We start from the raw sequence: 19,173 nt of genomic DNA, 5'->3' as shown, positions 1-19,173 counted from the left end.
GTTAAGCTTTCTGCATGGGGGCCCTGCTGGCTTTTGGGTTGATGCATAGTAGAGTGGTTTGGGTCCACAGGAGCCTGGGTGAGGGGGAGCTACAGACAACTGGGGGTAGTCACACCATCCCAGGATCTGTGGTCCTCCCCACTCTCAACTGCTCCAGACTACATTATTAAACCTTGGCTCCTCTGAACTGTCTGTGTGTCTGTCTGTCTGTCTCCAGGGACCCCAGGGACCCCAGGGACCAGTTGGCCCACCGGGAGAAATGGGACCCAAGGTGAGTGCCAAGTGACACTTGTCTTTCCCTTGCTATTGTTGGGGACATACCTGCTGGCCTTCCCAGCCTTTCTTGTTCAGGGATCCTGGCTGCTGGTCCCCACCCTGACCCAGGGAGATGGCTGAGTCTGGTGTGCTGTAGACTGGAGGATAGAGACCTGGAAGAGAGGGTGGGTCACAGAATGAGGGGGCACAGAATGAGGGGCTGCCTCCCAGTCCTGGGGCACTGGTGGGACACAGCAGTGCCAGGACCCTCTTAGGGGTCTGTGGTGCCTCAAAAGAGGCCTTGCTGTGACTTCCCACCCTAGCACAGAGGTGTGACCAGGGACCCAGCCCACTAAGGATCCTGCAGCTGGGAACTTGGAAGGGGCCTCAGACAACTGGGCCTTATGCAGAGGAGACACCTGGGCCTTGCAGTTTATACAAGCTATAGCCATGCCCTGAGATAACTCAGGTCCCCTCCCGCCTTCATCACCCTGGCTCAGCTGCAAAGAGGAAGGTCCCAAACATCCATTGGCCTCCTCCCCATCCTTATGTGAATCATGAATTTTCCTCTCGTGCTTGCCAAGGGGCCCCTGTGTGGTAAACCACACTTGTGGGGAAGGAGAGGGTCCAGCAGCCACTGGGTCGCCTTGAGGTTTCACCAGCCTGGGCCCAGCCTCCTAGTGCCAGCTCCGGGCTCTTAGAGACAGCAGTTGCTCCCACTACTGTCTCTCTGCTGTGTGTCCTGAGCATATCCCTGTCCTCTCTCCGCCTCAGTCAGGGGCAGGCCTTTGCTGTAGGAGAGACCGATGGCATTCTTTTTGCAGGGACCGCCAGGTGCTGTTGGGGAACCAGGCCTTCCTGGGGAAGCCGGGATGAAGGTGAGGCGGGATGAAAGACGAGAAAAATGTCTTGTTGAAACCAGCTCCCAGCTGGCAGCTACGTCCTCTCATGGAGGAGAAACGGGCCTTTCTTGTGCCTGGGATAATGGGGTCTCTGTGCTCCTGACTGGACAGCGGAGCCTGGCTTGGCCACAGGAGTGCCCAGCCAGCCTAGAGTCCCTGCCCTGCACCCCTGCCCAGCAGTGTTTTCTCTGGCACCTGCCCAGCCTCCCTACTGGGGCAACTGCCCCTCTCAGCCGGTATGATACCATCTGCATCTCAGTGCTGGTACCTCTCATTACCTGCTGAGAAACAGGCGCCCATTGATACCTGGGCCCCTGGGTAGGGGAAACCCCTCCCAGTTCTGCTGTTGGAAGAGAACCCTGTGCTCCATGCAGGCCTGCGGGCCAATGAGTGGTGCTGGCTGGTGGAGGACATTGCTGAGACTGGGTCCAGGAGAGCTGGCCTCTATGCCCCAGTCTCCCTGCCACTCTGAGGGGGCTGCCCCTGGAGCTGGCAGGCTTGGCTCAGTTCCAGGATCCTTTGTTCAATCAATGAAGAAAACCACCCCACATGTAAACCAGATAGAAGTGGATTGTTCGAATTAGAGCAGAGCTGGGGGCTCTAAGCTCTGCCTTTTTGTGCTCTAGACACCAGCAGGGAGCATAGCCTGGAAGTCCCCAGGTGAAAAAGAAACTTTCGGGGCTTTTCAGGAGACAGGGGACATTTATTCAGATTTCCTTTTCGTTTGGTTTCTTGCCACGTTGCAAGGGAGAGTGAAGAGTACAGAGTTGCTGCATCACCAGACAATGAGACAAATGAGAGTTTGGGCTAACCACCAATGCTCCAGCCTCAGCTTTTTCCTCTCCCAAATAAGACCTTTCCCTCAGGTTTTGTGAAAGTTGAATGTATTCATATGACAAAGGGCGTGGAACAGCACGTCACTGGAACTGATGGTGACAGTTGTGATGGTGATGATTATGGTGGTGATGGTGGTGAGGGTGATGACAGTGGTGCTGGTGGTGGTAGCCCTCCTCCCTGGCACAGGAGAAGACCGTGGCTAGAGCTTACTTGGAATAGGGGCTCTGATTGATGTTTTACAATTTCTCTTTGGTCCCTGGAAAGAAGGACCTTCTCCAGATCTTTCCCACCCCAAATTAGAGCTAAAAACCGTAAAGGGTAGTGAGGGCTGGAGCTGACCGTACCAACCCCCATGGACCTGTGTTTGGTTTCTCCTAGGGTGATCTTGGACCTCTGGGCACACCTGGGGAGCAGGGCCTCATTGGGCAGCGGGTGAGTTGAAGCATATTCTTTCTTTCTGGGAAGCCTTAGGCTGTGTGGGCTTAGTGGGGGAAAAGAAGGGCTTTACTCAACTTTACTGAGTCTGTGTTTTCAGTTATGGAAATAGACCAGGAATCTCTACAGCCCTGCCCAGTCTTCCTCACCTAGCCAACATTTCCCTAACATAGAGGAAAGCATTCTGTAGTGAACATGCTTGGGACCCGCTGTATGCTTGGCTTTCCTCTTACACACTAGCAATAGCATTTTCAAGGCTTTGAGAAGGCCTGCAATCAAGAACTTAGCTTTTTTGGGTTAACGTGGGGCCTCCAGATATATTTAACCACCAAGTGCTTTCATTGAAAAACACATTATCCTCAAAAACTCTTCCTCCCATTTTCTGAAAGAAGCCCACAAAGCTTGTCTTGCTCTAGGAAGCCCTAAAAGGCCCCCGTGTCCATCTCCCTATGCCCTGTATCAGTTTATTAGGTCCATGCCTGAATGTGGGCTCCTGGGTAGCTTGAGGACACAGCAGGCATTCTCAGGACCTGACTTGAAGGCAGCTGGGGCCAAGGGTGAGAAGGAGTTGGTGTGGGTCACAGGTCACAGAGACACCAGTTCCCAAACTAAGTCTCCTCATTTCTCATCTTTTCTTCTTTCTGATGCCTCAGGCTACCCATGCCCAAGTTGATAGAGGATCCACAAATTACATCAAGGCAGGGTGAGAGGGGAAGGCCAAGGGCAAGAGAGGATAGGCATGAATCCTGGAGCCTGGAGCCTGATGTGGCAGTTCTTGTGTGTCCACCAAGCTTGACCAGTCCAGTGTTCTTAGAGGGCTGTGTTAAGAGAGATCCTGGGGCTCAGTTCCTCTGATGCCCACTGTGTCTCCCACCCTGGGAGCATCGCAGTGAGTAGCAGAAGGCCTATCTTAGGAAGTTTATGGTCCAGTGGATTGATTAGTGATGTCTGCCATGGGTATAAGAGGAGTAGCATCTGCCTGTCTGTCACACCTTTGCCATCCCTGTATCTTGTGACTCAAGCCCCCTCTCAGTTCCAACTCTGATGAGCTCTGAATTCTAAAACCAAAGAGAGAGTCAAACATTTGGAGAACTGAGGCATCCTTGCTGGAGGGACAGGCAGGGAGGGAGTCTGGTGAGGGTGGACAGGGGCTCATCTGGACATCATCCCAAACTTGCTTACAGAAGTCAAAAGGCTGTCCTTAACTTTCCTCATTTGAAAAATAGCATCCCTCAAGGAGTTCCCTGAGGGCTTACTCCAGTTCCAGGAGCAATGTGTTGGGTGGCTGCTGTTTTAGGATGGCACAGTCAGTCTTCTGGCAGCCATTGAAGGAAGTGATGTCATTTCTTAACCCCCCTTACAGTAAATTGCGTGATCAAACAGCCCAAAGGTGACATGAGGTCTGCTTCATGTCAAAGGCTGCTCCAACCCACTAGGTCACCCCCTCTCCCCAGTCCAGCAGTGAAAGCAGTTGCCACATCCAGAGCAACCCTGTGACCAGCAGCACATCTAACCTGTGATCTCATATCATCTCCACCCTGGGACTGTGCACCTACTGTGTGCTGGGCCCCCAAGTTCCACTGCCTGAAGAGCCAGAGTTGGGGTCCTATCCAGTGAGGGGGAGAGAAAGCATGTGAAACCCCTTCCCAGTGATGTCTCTTCATCTTTCCCTACTACCTTTCCAGGGAGAGCCAGGCCTGGAGGGCGACCTTGGCCCCACGGGGCCGGACGGTCTAAAGGTAAGCACCCAGGGTCCTGTGGGGAGGAGCTCTGGTGGGTGCCGTGCAAGACCTAAGTGTCCTCCTGAGTGTGGAATTCCTGTAAGGCTCCGGAGTGCGGCTCTGGCTCCAATGCAGAGCAGGTGGGGGGCTCATCAGTGTCCAGCAGCTGTCATACCCTGTTCCCCCAGATGCTGACTCTAGCAACCTGAGCTGGTACCACCTTCCTGGCTTCCTTGCACTCCTCTTCTGAAAACATCAGCTTCTTCTGGCTAAGGGTAGCTCCTGAGCACGGGCTCTGTGCTGGGCCCACAGCAGGGACTTTGCCTTCCAAACATCCTCCAAGATCAAGAAAGTAGCAATCACCACCTGTGGTTTGTAAGCCACTATTTAGGGAGGACAAGTCACATGGGCTTGGTAAACCCTTTGTATGTATCACTTCCATCAATGCTACCAGGTAGGGCTCTGTCTTTAAACAAGGAAGCTGAGATCTGCCCAACAACACACAGCTAGTATTGGCACTAATCTTGGCCTGCATGGATCCAAAGCCCAGCTCACTCTGCTGCACGGTGCACCCATTCTACAGCTGAGAAGACTGAGGCTCAGAGGGAAGCAGGGAAGTATCCGTTCAGAGCCTGTGGTTATAAAGTGGAGGGTCTGAAATTTAAACTCATGACCTGCAGGTTCCAAAGCCCTTTGGCTTCACTCAGCCCTGTTGCTCCCACCTGAACTACAGGTGGGCAGGTGGGTGGAAACCATTTTTGACTTCCAGCCCCACCTGTGGTCCAGGCCCCACAGGTGGGCTTTCTCCAGGGCCTGTCACACTGTCCCAGTAGGTTCCCCACAGCTAAATCCTCTCCATCTACTTTCCACCTGACCTTAGACAAGCAGCCCCTTCTCTGTGTCTTGATTTCGCCACCACCTGCCCTCCCCACAGTTGCCCTGGATTCAGGGACCCTGTCTCCTAGGGTGCCTGGATGATGGTCCCCTGTTGGCTCTTGGTGCTTTCTTACAATGGTGAGTGCCCCCCCGTTGGCCATCTGTCTAGCTACTCTCTGCCCTCAGCTTTGCCTCTTCCCAGGGTACAGGTGGGGCCTGGGAAGATCCCTGGAGTCTTTGCCCTTCACCTGTGGCTGGCACCACCGCTCAGGGTGGTGCTGCCAATAAACCTTGTGGCCCAAATGTTACGTGTACCTGCTGTGTACTGAGCACCACCCACTTTAAGGGCTTGGTGTGTATTAACTCAATCCATCCCCTAGCTAAAGGCATCAGTGTCCCCACGGGAGGCCTGAGGAAACTGAGGCATGATGCCATGGTCTCCTCACCCCTTCTGGGCAGCCACTTTTCTTCTCTTGGAGTCTTTGCTGAGGTGGGACGGAAGGTCTTCCAGGCTTGACCACCTCCAGTAGTCTTTCTTCCTCTACTTTGCATGGCTCCTTGACCCTGGCTTCATCCTCTGAAGCTCTGAAGCCAATTCTGCCCTTGACTGTGGACAGGAGTCGCTGCTCAGATGCACAGCACCTTCCCTGGTCCTCTCATGAATGCTGGGAGGCTGTTTTCTATGGTGTCTGTCCAGGGATCACCTTGATGGTGCTAATTACCTGTTGGGCATGCATAGCATTTCTATGCCCACTGTCTCTTTGCTGATGGTAACAACGGTGACAATAACCAGCAACAGATCCTCTGCCAGGCACTCTACAGGCTCTGCTGAGTGATCTACAAGGTTTCTCTGGCCAACCCACACAGTAGCCTTTTGGTCATTATTTTATAACTGAGGAAGCTTGCTGAGGGTCACATGACAATCGAGTGTGCTTTGGGAGCACACCACAGGGATGAGGAGGCATTGTTGACAACTTGAGCACAAGTCCTTGGAGATGGAGGAGTCAGAACCCTGAGTTTTTGCTTGGGCTCTGCCGTTGATTTCTTGGATAGCATTGGGCGGCTCCACCTCTCCTGACCTCAGTTTTCCCATCTGTAGATTGAGACAATTGACCAGGCCACTTGGAAGGCTCTTCTAAGCATTAGCAGACATCCAAGGATTCTTAGGGTCTCCAGGGACCCCCAGATCCCATTGTGTGCAGGACCCACAAGCACATTCATCCCAGCTGGGTAGATGCCAGGCCATGGGGAGCAGAGCTGGGTCCTATGTAGGGCCCAAGCTTCCACCCTTTGCTGAAAACCAGCCCAGCCAACCTGGATCAGGCTGTCTGCCACTGAGAGCTAGGCCAGCAGGCAGCCAGGGATGACAAGCCAGGAGTGGAGTACTAGAACTGTGGAAGTCTGTGAGAGATCACTGGGGCTAGACCCCAGTCTCTATGCCAGAGACAATCACAGTTGGAAGGGGTCTCAGAGACCAGCCTGATGATCAGGCTTCATGTGTGGTCTGTGGACGCTGCTTAGAAAGTTGTTCCAGGCTGAGCTGGAAGCTGCCTGACAGCTCCCCATGCCAGCCTCCTGCTCTGTGGTCCAGTGGGAAGTCTGCTCTCCAATTCCGGCTCCAGCTCCATGCCCTGCTCTCTGCTCTGCAGGCACAGTAGCGGTCAGGGTCCCTTGTTAAGTACTACCCCTGCATTCTGCTTTTCCAGCTTGCTCCCCACCCCTCCCTTCCTTGTTCATGTGACCTTGTGCCCTCTCCCTCTTTGGGCCTCTTTGAGTTGCCAGTGCTGAGCAGACTTGCCACAGGCCCCACTGAGATGGCCTTGTGATGGATGCTGCCCCGCCCATGGCAGGACTGCTCCAGCTCCACCTGCTCTGGCCCAGAACCCAGGACAGCAGTCCCCGCCTGCCTTGGAAGAGCTCAGGGCAGGGTTGCTCAGGCTGCCCTGCTGTACCTCATGAAGAGGGCAGTGAGGAGCTGGGCTAAGCACAGAGATGCAGTTGTGGCTTGTTTCTAAGCCATTTGCAAAGCCAGCACTCACAGAGAACCCCAGAGGTCCGTGCCTGTGGCCCCCAAAGGCCACACCCAAGGTCCCTTTGAGTGGACAGAGCCTCAGGGCTTCTTGCTGCACTCACAGTGGCTCTGAAGTGAGTGTCTCTTGGCCTCCTGCCTGTCAGGCACTGGCCTGTGTCCAAGTGCTTTCTGCGATTCCAGCGTGACTTTGGGCCAAATGAACAGCTGCTTCGGTTTCCTTATCAGTAAAATGGGACCAAAAGAGTAGCTTCGATGAAAGACTTTCATGAGGACAAGGTCAATTGGCACACATAAAGAACCCAGAATGCAGTCCCAAGTGGGGAAGGAGCTTGTGTTAGGTCCCATCTGCTCAACAGAGGATGAGGGCAGGCGGCAGTGGGAACAGATGATACTGATCTCAGAAAGTGTGCTGTCCCAGTGCGCTGTACCTTGGAAACCTCACTTAATGGCCGACTGGCGCCATGGCCTTGGGACGCTTCTTCACTGTTCTGGGCTGGCCACGTGGTGATGAAAACTGTCCTTGTGCAAGCAAAGGTTGAAAACACAACTCAGAAAAATGCAACCCAAAGTGGGTTCTAAGAGGCTGGCAGGGGCAAGCTTCCTTCTGCTCAAAACTTCCCTTTAGTTCTGTCCTCTTGGTTGTCTAAGTTGGAAGAGAGAGCCATGGTCCCCCAAACTGGTTCTGTCCCAGAGCCTCTCCCTGGGTGACTGTGGTCAACATCCCGGCTTGTCTCCGAGACACTCCCTGGCCCGGCCCCAGCCAGGCAAGGACAGTGGAGACCGCCAGTGCTTGCCCCTTGCTGGTCAGGCATGCCAACTCCTACCCTTTTGGCAGCTCTGGGAGCTGTGGGTGATCCCAAGGCTGCTGGCTGGGGGCCTCTACATGCAGCCTGAGGTTTGGGGCTTTCGTGGGCCTGGTGACTAATGTTTCCTCTCTCGCTCTCTCTCCTCCTCCTCCTCCTTCTGCTCTCCCAACCCAGGGGGACAGGGGTGACCCAGGGCCTGATGGTGAACATGGTGAGAAAGGCCAGGAGGGGCTGAAGGGTGAAGATGGGCCCCCGGGGCCCCCAGGCATCACTGGCATACGGGTGAGTTTACAAGCTGCCACCAGCCCACACTGGGACTCTGGGCTCCATAGACCCTCACACCTGCCCAGGCCACCTAAGCGGTCCTCAGTTGGTAGATCTTCCTCCATCTGGGAGTTTGACACAGAGCCAATCTTGTCCCTCCCCTTCCCAGCCTCCCTTTGGTCTCCCACAGTACACTCAGGACAACCTCTGATCCTCATGTGCCTACATGAACCTGGCCCCTGTAACCTCATCCCATCCACACATCCAGCCACACCCAACCACACCTGCTGGACAAGCCATGGCTCCCACCCCTGGGCCTTTGCACATGCTTTTCTCTCTAAGACATCATCACTTCCTTGCTTCCCCATCACCTAACACACTTCCACTCACTTTCGGCTATCATCCCAGAAAACTGTCCCTGACCTCAGGCCATACCATGAACCTCCAGGGCCATATTGAGCTCCCAAGGAAGTCAAGACCTTGTCTAGTTTACATTTATGTCTCTCACACCCAGCCTAGCACCTGGCACCACTGGCACCAAGTAGGTGACCTGGCTTTGTTGATTGAAAAGACGTTCAGAGAAGCTCTGTCCTTCAATCCTAGCTGAGTTGTCTATCCAAGACTCTGTGACAGTCTTCCCTGTGCTGGGTCCCCTAAGATTGAAGGGTGAATCAGGTCCCTGCCCGACATTGCTGACATGCCGACATTCCAAAATGTTCCCTCCTTGATACTGAAAGCGACTCCTGAGGCCCTGGGGAATCAGAGGCAAAGAAATTTGCCCAGGGTCATACGGTAAGAAATAGCAGAGCTGGGATTTGAACTGTGTCCTGCTTGGGAACCCAGGGCCTGTGTTTGGGACCATGAGGTTGCAGCTGGACAGTAGAATGGATCAGATATATAGCTGATGTCTTGGAACTGGACTCTGAAATGGAGCCAGGGTGGGTTCCATACTGGTGCAGGACCACAATGTGTGTGGCCTGGAACTGCTGGTGCCAGAGGATCAGGCTTCCTTGCAGACGAGCCTCCCAAATGACAGTCCTGCAGGTGTCCCCCTGAGCCAGCCAGCACAGGAGTCTGTTTCTTCTGCCACCCCCCTCCCCACCCCAGGCAGAAAGATTTATGTACATACCTCGTCCAGCAGTGCACTTCCACTTGGGACTGCTCTTGACAGTCTTTTTCCCTCCTGGAGTGCCAAAATGACTAATCTGGGACAAAGCCAAATTAGCCTGCAATAAACTGACTGTGGGAAAATATTTGTTTCCTAAAAATAGAACCTAAGTGCTAAGTCCCCTCAGCAGCTGCGACGGTGACCTCCTCACACAGAAGGAGAAGGAGACGGGACACATGGTCAGGCTCTCCCTGCCAGAGGCTTCCCCTCACTTCACTCAGTCCTGGGGAAGAGAGCCAGGGGAAGGTCAGCAAAGTGCTGGCCCCTTCAGTCCCTTGCTGAGTGGCTTTTCTCTTGCCTCCTGCCCTCTCTGTTCTCACCCTTGTTATGGTAAAAGATTTGGAAGGAATGTATGCTAAGAGCACTTTGAGTTCCAACTCTCTTTTCTTTGTGAGTTTTGTGTATCACTACCATGGAGCAGGCAGCAACCATGATAGAATGAGCACTGGAATCAGACACAAAGGTTGAATTAAGGTTCCTGGCTTGAGCAACCCACGTCCTGGGTGACTTTAGGCAAACTGCTGCCCATCTCTGAGCCTCAGTTTTCCCATCTATAAAGAGCGATTGAAACTTCGGACAAGAAAGTGCTACATAGGCTATAGCAGGAATTTGAAAGATTGTCTTCGTGAGTTGGAGGAGGAAATGCCTGGCAACTGCTGGTCATGACAATGGTGATGGTGATGACTATGAAGGAAATGGTGGACTGTTAATATTGTCACCATGTTGCCGTCACTTCCAACCTCATGCATCAAGGTCGTAAGGAGAGCCTCTGCCCGGCTGTGTGTATGTCACATGGTGGAGGCACCAAGGGTGCTTTGAGTTTCTTTGGCCTCAGACATGGAAATAGTCAGTTATTTAAGAGTAGAACTTTACGAGCCCTGGGGACCTTGCCAGAATGTGTCCTGTCACGTGCCACAGGATGCTGTTTTGGTCCACTGTAAGGGCACCTCACAGTTACTGGTGGTCCTATAAGGTCACACTGCATAGTGACGCCATAGCTGGCTCAGTTAGCGTATGCAGTCAGTCTGTGATGCTTACACAGTCACAAAGCCGCATCTCTCAGCTCCATTGCTGTCATGAAGTGATGACAACTGTATACAGATGGGGCCTAGCATTAGTCTCCATCCCAGCCCTACAGCCTCAGCCACTATGGGGTGCTGCCCTTAGCTGGGGAGTAACCATCAGGACAAGGGGTGTCCTGTCCTGGGGGAGATGCGAGTCCCATCCCCCAGCCCTGTGCCCAGTGTGTCAGCACTGACTCGCTTTTCCTGACAAGGGATCTGTCACCTGCTGCCGTCCCCTCAGCCCTGACAAGTCCCACCAGCCACCTGACGTGATGTCACCATTGCCCAGCTGGACAGCCCACAACCACCAGCAAGCCTCAGTTTCTTTAGCTCTGCAATGGGGTGGATAAGCCCCTCCTCCCAACACTACTGAGCGTGGAATGAGGATTTATGTAGCAGGGGACACAGTACCTGGTCCAAGGTGAAGGTTGTGAGGATCGTTGTTTTATTACAGGAGAAGCAAGAGAACTTAGGCCTGATCAGCCCACCGCTGGCCACCAGAAACAGAATCTATGTGATTTTAAATGTTTCTAGTAGTCACATTTTAAAAAGGTTAAAATAATCAAGTAGGGCTGGCTCAAGTGGTAGAGCACCTGCCTAGCAAGCGTAAGACCCTGAGTTCAAATCCCAGTGCCACCAACAAAAATCAGGTAAAATTAATTTTAATAGCATATTTTATTTAGCCAGTAGATCCAAAATATTATTTGAGCCTGTAACCGATATTAAAAATCACTAGTGAGATTTCTGCTTTCTCTTTTGTACTCTTTCTGATCACGTGTGGTAGAATCAGAACTCAAGCACCCCAGTTGAGATGAAAATTCTCACCAGAAATACCAAGTCTGTTTTTAGGTTCATAAAGTGTACATCTAAAAATGTAGATCCGTAAACCCATTTAAACGTTTCCCTGTAAATTTGAATTAAAATTGAATAAAATGAAGGCGTGGGTTCCTCGGTTGCAATAGCCACATTGGCTGAAGCCACAAGTTGGGACAGATGGCAGGTGGAGAAACAGGCCCAAAGAAGGGGTGGAACTAGCCCATGGTCACAGGAGAACTCAAGAATCAGAACGTGACCATCTGTGCTTGGTCTCTCTAGAGCCACAGTCCAATCACTAGTGCCAGGTTTGTCTTATAAGCAGACATTTTTCCCTTGTCCTAATCCAAAACTGGCCTCCTTAAGTTCTGTGCACCTCAGAGAACATGGTTTCCCCGGCCCAAAAACAGCTGCAGAATTGCGCAGACAGGGTTGGTCTAGGTGTTTCCTTGTTCCTCTGAGACCTCCCTTCCTGCCCATTCATCACAGTTAGTCAGATGAAGTGACCATCACCTCCCTCATCCTACAGCTTGTGCCTCTGTTAATGTAGTCAGAGGGATTGAATCAAACTAGTGCTTTGGTGCTTACCAAGAGCATAGGTGTCTTTTCAGCTACTAGACAGAAAGTCCCTTCCTACCAATACATCCCAACCTAGAGGGGCACAAGGATGGTACTCTCTGTTTTTGCTGTCTCTGTTTCTTACATGCATACATGAACCCTCAGCAGGCATACCACTCAGCAGAGTTTCCTCAGCAGCTGTGGAGACAAAGCCAGATTGCCAGTCTGAGGCTTGGGGGACCAGGGCTGTATTTTGGGATGCCCTTGAAGGAGGAGCCTGTTAGAGGGAATCTAACAGGTGGCGGGGAAATCTAACATGGTGGCAGGGGAAGCTGCTGTCCCGGCACCATGCCCAGTCCCTGAGAGAGTGCCTGAAGTGTGACCCCCCCCACAGGCATTACATAGGAGTGGTGAATGACATCTCAGAAATGGGTGGGGGATCCTTAGTGAGAGGTGGAAAGTGCCCGGACATGGACCCAGGCTGCATCTTGGCCATCTGTGGGCCAGCTGGGTCCAGGCAAGGTACTTCCCCTGTGGAAGTATCACCAAGAAAATGGAACAGGGCTTAGCACGTGGAGAGCTCAGTAGAGACATCCTGGGTGGGCGTCTGATGGTAACCATGACAACAGTGGAGCCTGGCATTGCAATCACCTCCATCATTGGTCAGAGCACTTATTTGGCCAGCCCCTGTGTTATTGAATGGCATCCTTAAGCTCTGCGAGGCATTTATGACACTGCCCCTCTACACAGACAAGGGCATCGAGCCCCGGGAGTCAGGTCACGCCCAAGGTCACATGGAGACCGAATGGCAAACCCAGTCCTGAACCAGGTGGTCAGCCTCCAGAGGTCATGTCGAACTGCTTCATGGATCTGCTGGATTCTCTCCATTCTCATCTTGTTCTTTTTCCTCATCTCCCTTTAGGGTCCAGAAGGAAAACCAGGGAAGCAGGGTGAGAAGGGCTGGACAGGAGCCAAGGTAGGTCCTCTGTCCTGCCATGATGACCCAGTCCACCACACGCCTGCTGGGCCATGACAGCTTGTCTCTCTCCCACTGCAGGGTGCCAAGGGCTACCAAGGACAGCTGGGTGAGATGGGCGTCCCTGGAGATCCTGGACCTCCGGGCACCCCAGGCCCTAAAGGGTCCCGAGGCAGCTTAGGACCAACGGTGAGGACTCTGGCTAGGTGGGGAGTCAGGCATGCAATAGAGGGGACCCAGAGTGGGAAGGGAGGCACCAGGCACCTCTGTGAGGCCATCCCCACTTCAGCTATCAACTGAGGCCCTTGTGTTCACTGTCCCAGCCACCTCATTGCAATCATGAGTCTCCTTGGGAACTACAAAAACAGCTCTCTGTACACATGGACAAAAGAGTTCTTGCAATTTGAGGGGTCCATGGATCTCCAGGAGCTTCCTATGGATCCACATTTCTATAGCCCTGGTATTGGGAGTGCATTTTTCTCCAGTAAGGAGTTTTCCCACTGGAAATAGATCTGTGAGGATCGAGTGAAGTGCCACAGGCCCTGGCTGAGCCGCTAGAGCAAGCCCAGAGAGGTGTGACACCGGCTGGAACACATAGACCCCAGGGAAGCAGGTGTGGAAGAAGTTCATGTGGCATCTCTGTGCTGGCAGTAGCAGTGATGGGCAGCCATGCCTATTTGTGGCCTTTACCCATTTCTGTGATGTAAATGCTCACACCCCGGCCCACTTCCACAACCTATGTGATGTCATCGATGGGACCTGGGAGCAGAGACCCATTTGACAGTGTTTCATCCCCTGATTCTTGACACAAATACTTCACAAGCGCAGGTAACAGTGAGATGGAGTAAGAGTTAGGAAGGGATGTGTTTAGGGTGTCTATTACCTTGTTTTTAATAACATTGACTTAACTGTAAGTTCATAAAATTTAAATATAATAGCGGCTCTGTTTAAGTGGCTCATAAAAGTCCTAGAAATGTCCCACTCAGCTCCATGAGCCACCACAGCTGGAAGGAAGGACTGGGCGGGATGGGGGAACCCTACAGAGGAGGGTGGTCCACTTGCTTTCCGCCTAGGTCCCCTCAGTTCTGGGAAGAGTGAACTTGCCAAGCTTCTGGGGAAGAGCATCCCCACCGTGTCTGCTCTATAAGAGCCACAGGGCACACCAACGAGGGTCTCCTCCTCTCCTAGGGTGCTCCAGGAAGGATGGGGGCCCAGGGAGAACCCGGACTGGCTGGCTATGATGTAAGTCCTTCCTCCCTACCCCCTGCCCCTCTCTGGAGTCTCAACTCAGCCCCATCCCAGCTAAGGGTCACCCCTGGGCCACTGGAGATATGGGGTCTCCCTGCTCTAGATGACCTCTGGGTCCATAGATGGGCATGCCTGGGAAGGGGGCCATGGATGGAAGGGTGGCAGTGGAGCAGACAGTACCAACCACACCCTAGAGTCTCCTGAGTCCTCCCTGCACTGGTGAGTGTTCTGTATGCCTCATCCAGAATGTCATAGTGTCCCCTAGAGGAGGGACCAGCCTTGGCCCATGGGTTGCACCCAAGGTGTCCTCTCCTTAGAAGAGGCAGAGCCAGACTCTTGTTACACAGCAGGGAGACTAGGGCTTAGAGAGGCTGGGCTGGGTCAAACAGGGAAACAGAGGCTGGGAGAAGTTAGGAAGCATGGAGTGTGGAGAGACCTGGCAGCTGGCTACATTCAGGAATGGGATCCTCGCCCAGACCCTTGTGGCCCTAGGTAGGTCCGGGGTCTGAAGGAGACCCATCATGATGGGGGAGGGGGCTGGTTGGAGAGTGCCAGGTATGGGAGGTTCCTGTACCTGCAACTTGGCCAAAGCCCAGGGATCTGCTGAGGTAGCTTCTGTCCTTCTGTCCCACAGTGGGAAAGCAGGGCCCTGATCATCCTAGCAGGCACACCCCTTGGAGGTGTGTCTGGGACCCACAGGGTGTGTCTGAAAGGTCAGGGTCCAGAGAGGCACAGGGCTTGCTCAGAGCCATGCTGCAAGTCGTGGTAGAGCTGTACTCCCTGTCATTTGTTCCTCTTAAGTCCTCACCCCCCTTACCTCTCTCCATCTTGTTTTCCTGCAGGGGCACAAAGGTGTTGCAGGGCCCATTGGGCCTCCTGGACCCAAGGGTGAGAAGGTGAGTGAGTGGGTCTCAGAGAAGCAGCGATCCATCTGTTGTATCTGAGGTCTTTGGAGGTAGCATGGGAGGCCCATGGTGGCTCTCCCCCTACACACACTGCGACTGTAGGAGGCAGCCCTGAGGCCAGTGTCACTGAGGCCATGCCTGGCAGGCAGGAGCTATGGGATGCATGTTTACTTCTGGGGCCTGTGTGTGATCTCTGCCTGGCACTGGAGCAAACAGACCTAATTCCTTCCATTGTGGGCTCAGGGTCACACAGAAAAAACAAATGTCAATCATGTAATGACCAAGACCATGTCATCCCTCTTCTGCACGAACGTGGGCATCGAATCCTTGCCTCTCTTTGCCAGAGAGGAGGACATGGACGAGGAGAGGGCTTGGGAAAGAGGTGGGAAGCCCGGCAGTGAGGAACAGTGTCCATCCCACGTGGGCTCCAGGCTCAGGAAAGAAGGGAAATTTCTGAAAGGAGCCATGCTGGTCCTGGACCCTGCCCAGTGCATGGGGCATGTGAGAGCCAGAAGGTACAAGGATACAAGGCATGGGCCCTGGATCAAATCCCCAGGCAGAGCCCAGTGGCCCTGGGGCAGGTCTCTGAGTCTGGCGTCCGCTCCCTCCTCCCCACCATCCCTCAGCTGGAACACCCTCTAGCAGGCTGCCGCCACTGGCTCCTTGTCCCTGACCTCCCCAGGCCACTGTTCTTTTGCTGAGTCAGCTCCCCACTGACTCCCACTGTGGGTGAGTCACTGTCCTGTGGCCCCTCCTCCTGCTTGGAGGAGTCCAGATGTGTAGCCTGTGGTCCAGGCTCTAGCCTAGTCTGCAGGAGGCTTGCAGGAACTGCCACTCAGTCCCGGAGGACCTCCAAAGCCCTCACAGCCTTCCAGGGCTGACACAAGTGTTTTCACAGACCCTGAAGCCAGGGGGAGCCAACAAAACCCAATGCCTCCACTCTGGCCCATCGGCAGCCCCAGGAGCAGTCCCTGTGGCTGGAAGAATGGACCCCACCACCACATCTACCCAAAGTCTGCCAGGGCTTTGGGTGGGTCCCTAGGACTCCCTGGGCCTTGACTGCCCACCTGTTGAGTGGGTGAGTGGGTGGTCCACACATGAGTATCCTACACTCTGACTTACAACGTGTTATTCTAGTTCATTCTTCTGGCTCTCCAGCCTAGTGTGTTCCCGGCCTGGAATGGGTGCCCAGAATAGACACACAGTCATATATTGCTTAGTGACAGGGATTGTGAGAACTGCTGAGTTAGGTGATTTCATCCTTGTGGGAACAGCCTATAGCATACTGACACAAACCAAAGCAGCTATGACGTTACTAGGTGACATAATCTTATGAGAGCACCATCATGTATGCGGTCCATTACCAATGGAACGTTCCTCTGTGGCTCATGACTGTCCCATAATAAACAGCCGCCAACCACAGACTGGATGGTGCAGGGAGGGAGTGAGCTGGCTGTGGGGAAGCACATAGCTGGGACCTCCCCCAGGCCTCACTCAGGCTGCTGTCACTCTCCGGGACAAATGGGGTCATGTAGATGGGCAGAGTATGTGCTGGGGGGAGATCTGGAGGCAGGTTTGGGCCCTTGATTCCTAAGTGGCCTTGGCTAAGACCTTGCCTTCCCTGGGCCTCAGGAGCTCCATCTGTTAAGTGGGGACATCTGTAGAGTCTAGGAGACAAAGTGTAAAACAAATCTCACGAAGTGCCTGACACAAAGAACATGCTGGATAAACCCTGGTCTCTGGCCCCAAAGTCCCCAGCCCCTGCCACTCCACAGTGGAACTGAGCATTGAGTCAACGAGCCAGGTGGGCAGGAAAGAGAGGGAGTGCTACTCCCTGGGTACAGCTGGTACCAGGACTCTTTGGGCTGAGTCCTACCTGTCCTGAGCCACTGACTGCAGGGGCCAACAGAACCTGGCCAAGGTGGTGCAGGACCAGCCCCTGGACTCCTGGCCAGACCTGTGCTCCAGACCCAGGTAGTTCACTCTTTCCTGTCTGCCAAGCCTCCATCTAATCCCTGAGGGCAACAAGGGGGTTCAGTGTGCTCATGCTAGAGCACAGAATGGCTCAGAATGGCTCTCAGGGGAGGTGACATCAGTTTTCTGGGGCTGGAGTCCTGAGATTCTGTCCTGTTTGTACATTGTTGCTGGCAAGAGGCATCTAGTCACCTACCCTGTAGCTGGACCAGGGCCTAGGGGTGGCCTGCTGTGGCCCAAGGATCTTATGCTAGACTCTGCTCCTCCTCAGCTTGTCCTGTCACATGCATGATACACATGATCACTGCTGTCACTATTATCAACAATAGCAATGTCAATTGTCATCTAATGAGCCCTGCGAGTGGGTGGCAGTGGGCTGAAGACTCCACACACCCTTCCTCGGAGTCCTCAGTGAGGAGGAGTGTTGCTTGGTGTTCCCTCCTGCTGGGCATGGAGGAAACAATCATGTAGATAAGACCTCCCGTTGGTTGGTAGCTGAGGGACACAGGGGCAGCTCCAGGTCTTCTCTGGGGCTCCCAGTGTGGCGAATGAGAGTCACATGTCCTTAGGCATCCACTTTCTCCCAGCCAGGATCAAAGAAAGGGGTTCTTTTGTGGAGGTAGCTCTTGTGGCCTCCCTGGGCCTGTTGTGGACATCCCGTGAGCCTCTGTGTCCAGCTGTGTACTGCCCACGCATGCTAGTGGCCAGGCACCATGCACAGGCTTGTCACCACACCCCTACAGCCAACTGAGAGAAGATCAGAGTCTGGGGGGAACACTCTGAAGGGTCCTGTGCAGAGCATGATGGGGTCCAAGATCTCTGACCCCCTGCTGCCTGGCTGTCAGGCCTTACTGCAGGGGCTGGGTTAGGGTGCCCAGCAGTGCAGGGCAAAGAGTACTGTCAGTGCTCCTCAGTGCTGACCCAACCCCACCCCTATGTCTTCCCTCTCTGGTCTTGGTCTCCAACTGCTGAGGCCCTGGTGAAGGACTCCATCTCTGATGAAAGCCCTTTCCAGCCTGGATTCCCCCAGCTCCCCAGGATGGGCTGTTTGCCTAAAGCTGGTTCTGTATCCACAGGGGGAACAGGGCGAGGATGGCAAGGCTGAGGGTCCCCCTGGGCCACCTGGAGATCGGGTAAGGCTCCTTACACCTCCTGGGCTGTGTGAGGTCTCAGGTAGCGTCCAGGCCTCCTGTTTGAGGGCAGGGGCAGATGAACAGTAGTGAGGCTGCAGAGAGTCTCGCAAAGTATGGCCCATATTTTGGTGTTGTCCTTGTCATTCAGGGCCCTGTAGGTGATCGAGGAGACCGTGGAGAGACCGGGGACCCTGGATATCCTGTAAGTATCAGAGCAGGATGGGGCATGACATAAGAGAAAGGGCAGCCAACCTGCACCCTCCTCTCTGTGCCACTGGTGCAGGGGCCCCAATAACATCCCCCTTAGGAAGCAAGGGCTTCCATTCACACTGCAAGGGGAAAGCTGAGACCTTTCCTGAGGGATGGAGGGCAAGAGATCATCTGCACCTTGCATCTGCTGGCAGTTTCCTTCTGCCATGATCCTGAGTTGCTCCCTCCCATCTGAGGGAACAGTTTCCCCATTTGTAGCTGGGAATCATCCTCCTGCAGAAGCAGTGACAAGCCACTGAACCCCACCAGGCTCTTACCTCCCCCTCTGTTCATACTGGTGGGTCTTGTTTCACCCATTCTGCAGATAAGGAAGTAGAGACTCAAAGGGTCAGTGATACATGGCCAGAAAGAGCCAGGGCTTCCTGGGCTCCTGATCTGGCTCCCAGGCTCCTCCAAGATGCGCACCCCCCACACACATACCTGTTTCTCCTTGGCTTTCAGGGACAGGAGGGTGTTCAAGGTCTCCGTGGAAAGCCAGGCCAACAGGGCCAACCCGTGAGTGTAGCTTCCTGTCCCATGTCCCCTCCCGCCCTGAGGTGGGTGGAGCAGTGGAAATTAAGGAACTGGGCCCTTTAAAACTTAAAGGGACCTGCTTTGCAGGAGGACCTGGGGAGGTAGCCCCTTCTGGTTTCTCCTGCTCTGACCCTGGGGGCATCCCCAGAGCCTGCACCCCAAACCCCTCCCCACCCCTCCCCCTCCAGGCGGAGACTGGCCACCCTCCCCGGGAGAATCCTGGGGCTGCCTTGCGTCATCTCACCTTGGTTTGCAGGGGCATCCGGGACCCCGGGGACGGCCGGGACCCAAAGGATCAAAAGGTGAAGAGGTGAGAGGACTGGGTATTCAACAGGGATGCTGAGGCCCTGGGAGGAGAAAGACTGGCCTAAGGTCACCCAATAGGCCTGAGGCAGGGCTGGGAGAACCCAAGCTCCACCATGG

At 54.1% G+C, this 19,173-nt stretch overlaps 1 protein-coding gene across 8 annotated transcripts in view; it reads left to right on the top strand.

Annotated features, from left to right (window-relative positions):
- The window catches only part of Col27a1 (collagen type XXVII alpha 1 chain), a 127,845-nt gene that overhangs the window by 92,001 nt on the left and 16,671 nt on the right, over positions 1-19,173 (top strand). For 6 of the 8 annotated variants that reach the window (XM_074051187.1, XM_074051188.1, XM_074051186.1 and 3 more), the window contains exons 33-45: positions 218-271; positions 1,080-1,133; positions 2,373-2,426; positions 4,115-4,168; positions 8,039-8,146; positions 12,654-12,707; positions 12,789-12,896; positions 13,896-13,949; positions 14,798-14,851; positions 17,911-17,967; positions 18,116-18,169; positions 18,679-18,732; positions 19,007-19,060. In XM_074051187.1, coding sequence (XP_073907288.1) covers positions 218-271; positions 1,080-1,133; positions 2,373-2,426; positions 4,115-4,168; positions 8,039-8,146; positions 12,654-12,707; positions 12,789-12,896; positions 13,896-13,949; positions 14,798-14,851; positions 17,911-17,967; positions 18,116-18,169; positions 18,679-18,732; positions 19,007-19,060 — 813 coding nt within the window. Of the gene's footprint in view, positions 1-217; positions 272-1,079; positions 1,134-2,372; positions 2,427-4,114; positions 4,169-8,038; positions 8,147-12,653; positions 12,708-12,788; positions 12,897-13,895; positions 13,950-14,797; positions 14,852-17,910; positions 17,968-18,115; positions 18,170-18,678; positions 18,733-18,938; positions 19,061-19,173 lie in introns of all 8 variants that reach the window. The other 2 variants (XR_012440336.1, XM_074051189.1) reach the window with 2 other exon arrangements.

The sequence above is a fragment of the Castor canadensis genome, chromosome 13, assembly GCF_047511655.1.
Source record: "Castor canadensis chromosome 13, mCasCan1.hap1v2, whole genome shotgun sequence".
NCBI classification, from domain to species: domain Eukaryota; kingdom Metazoa; phylum Chordata; class Mammalia; order Rodentia; family Castoridae; genus Castor; species Castor canadensis.
This window is presented reverse-complemented; position numbering and strand designations above follow the sequence as displayed.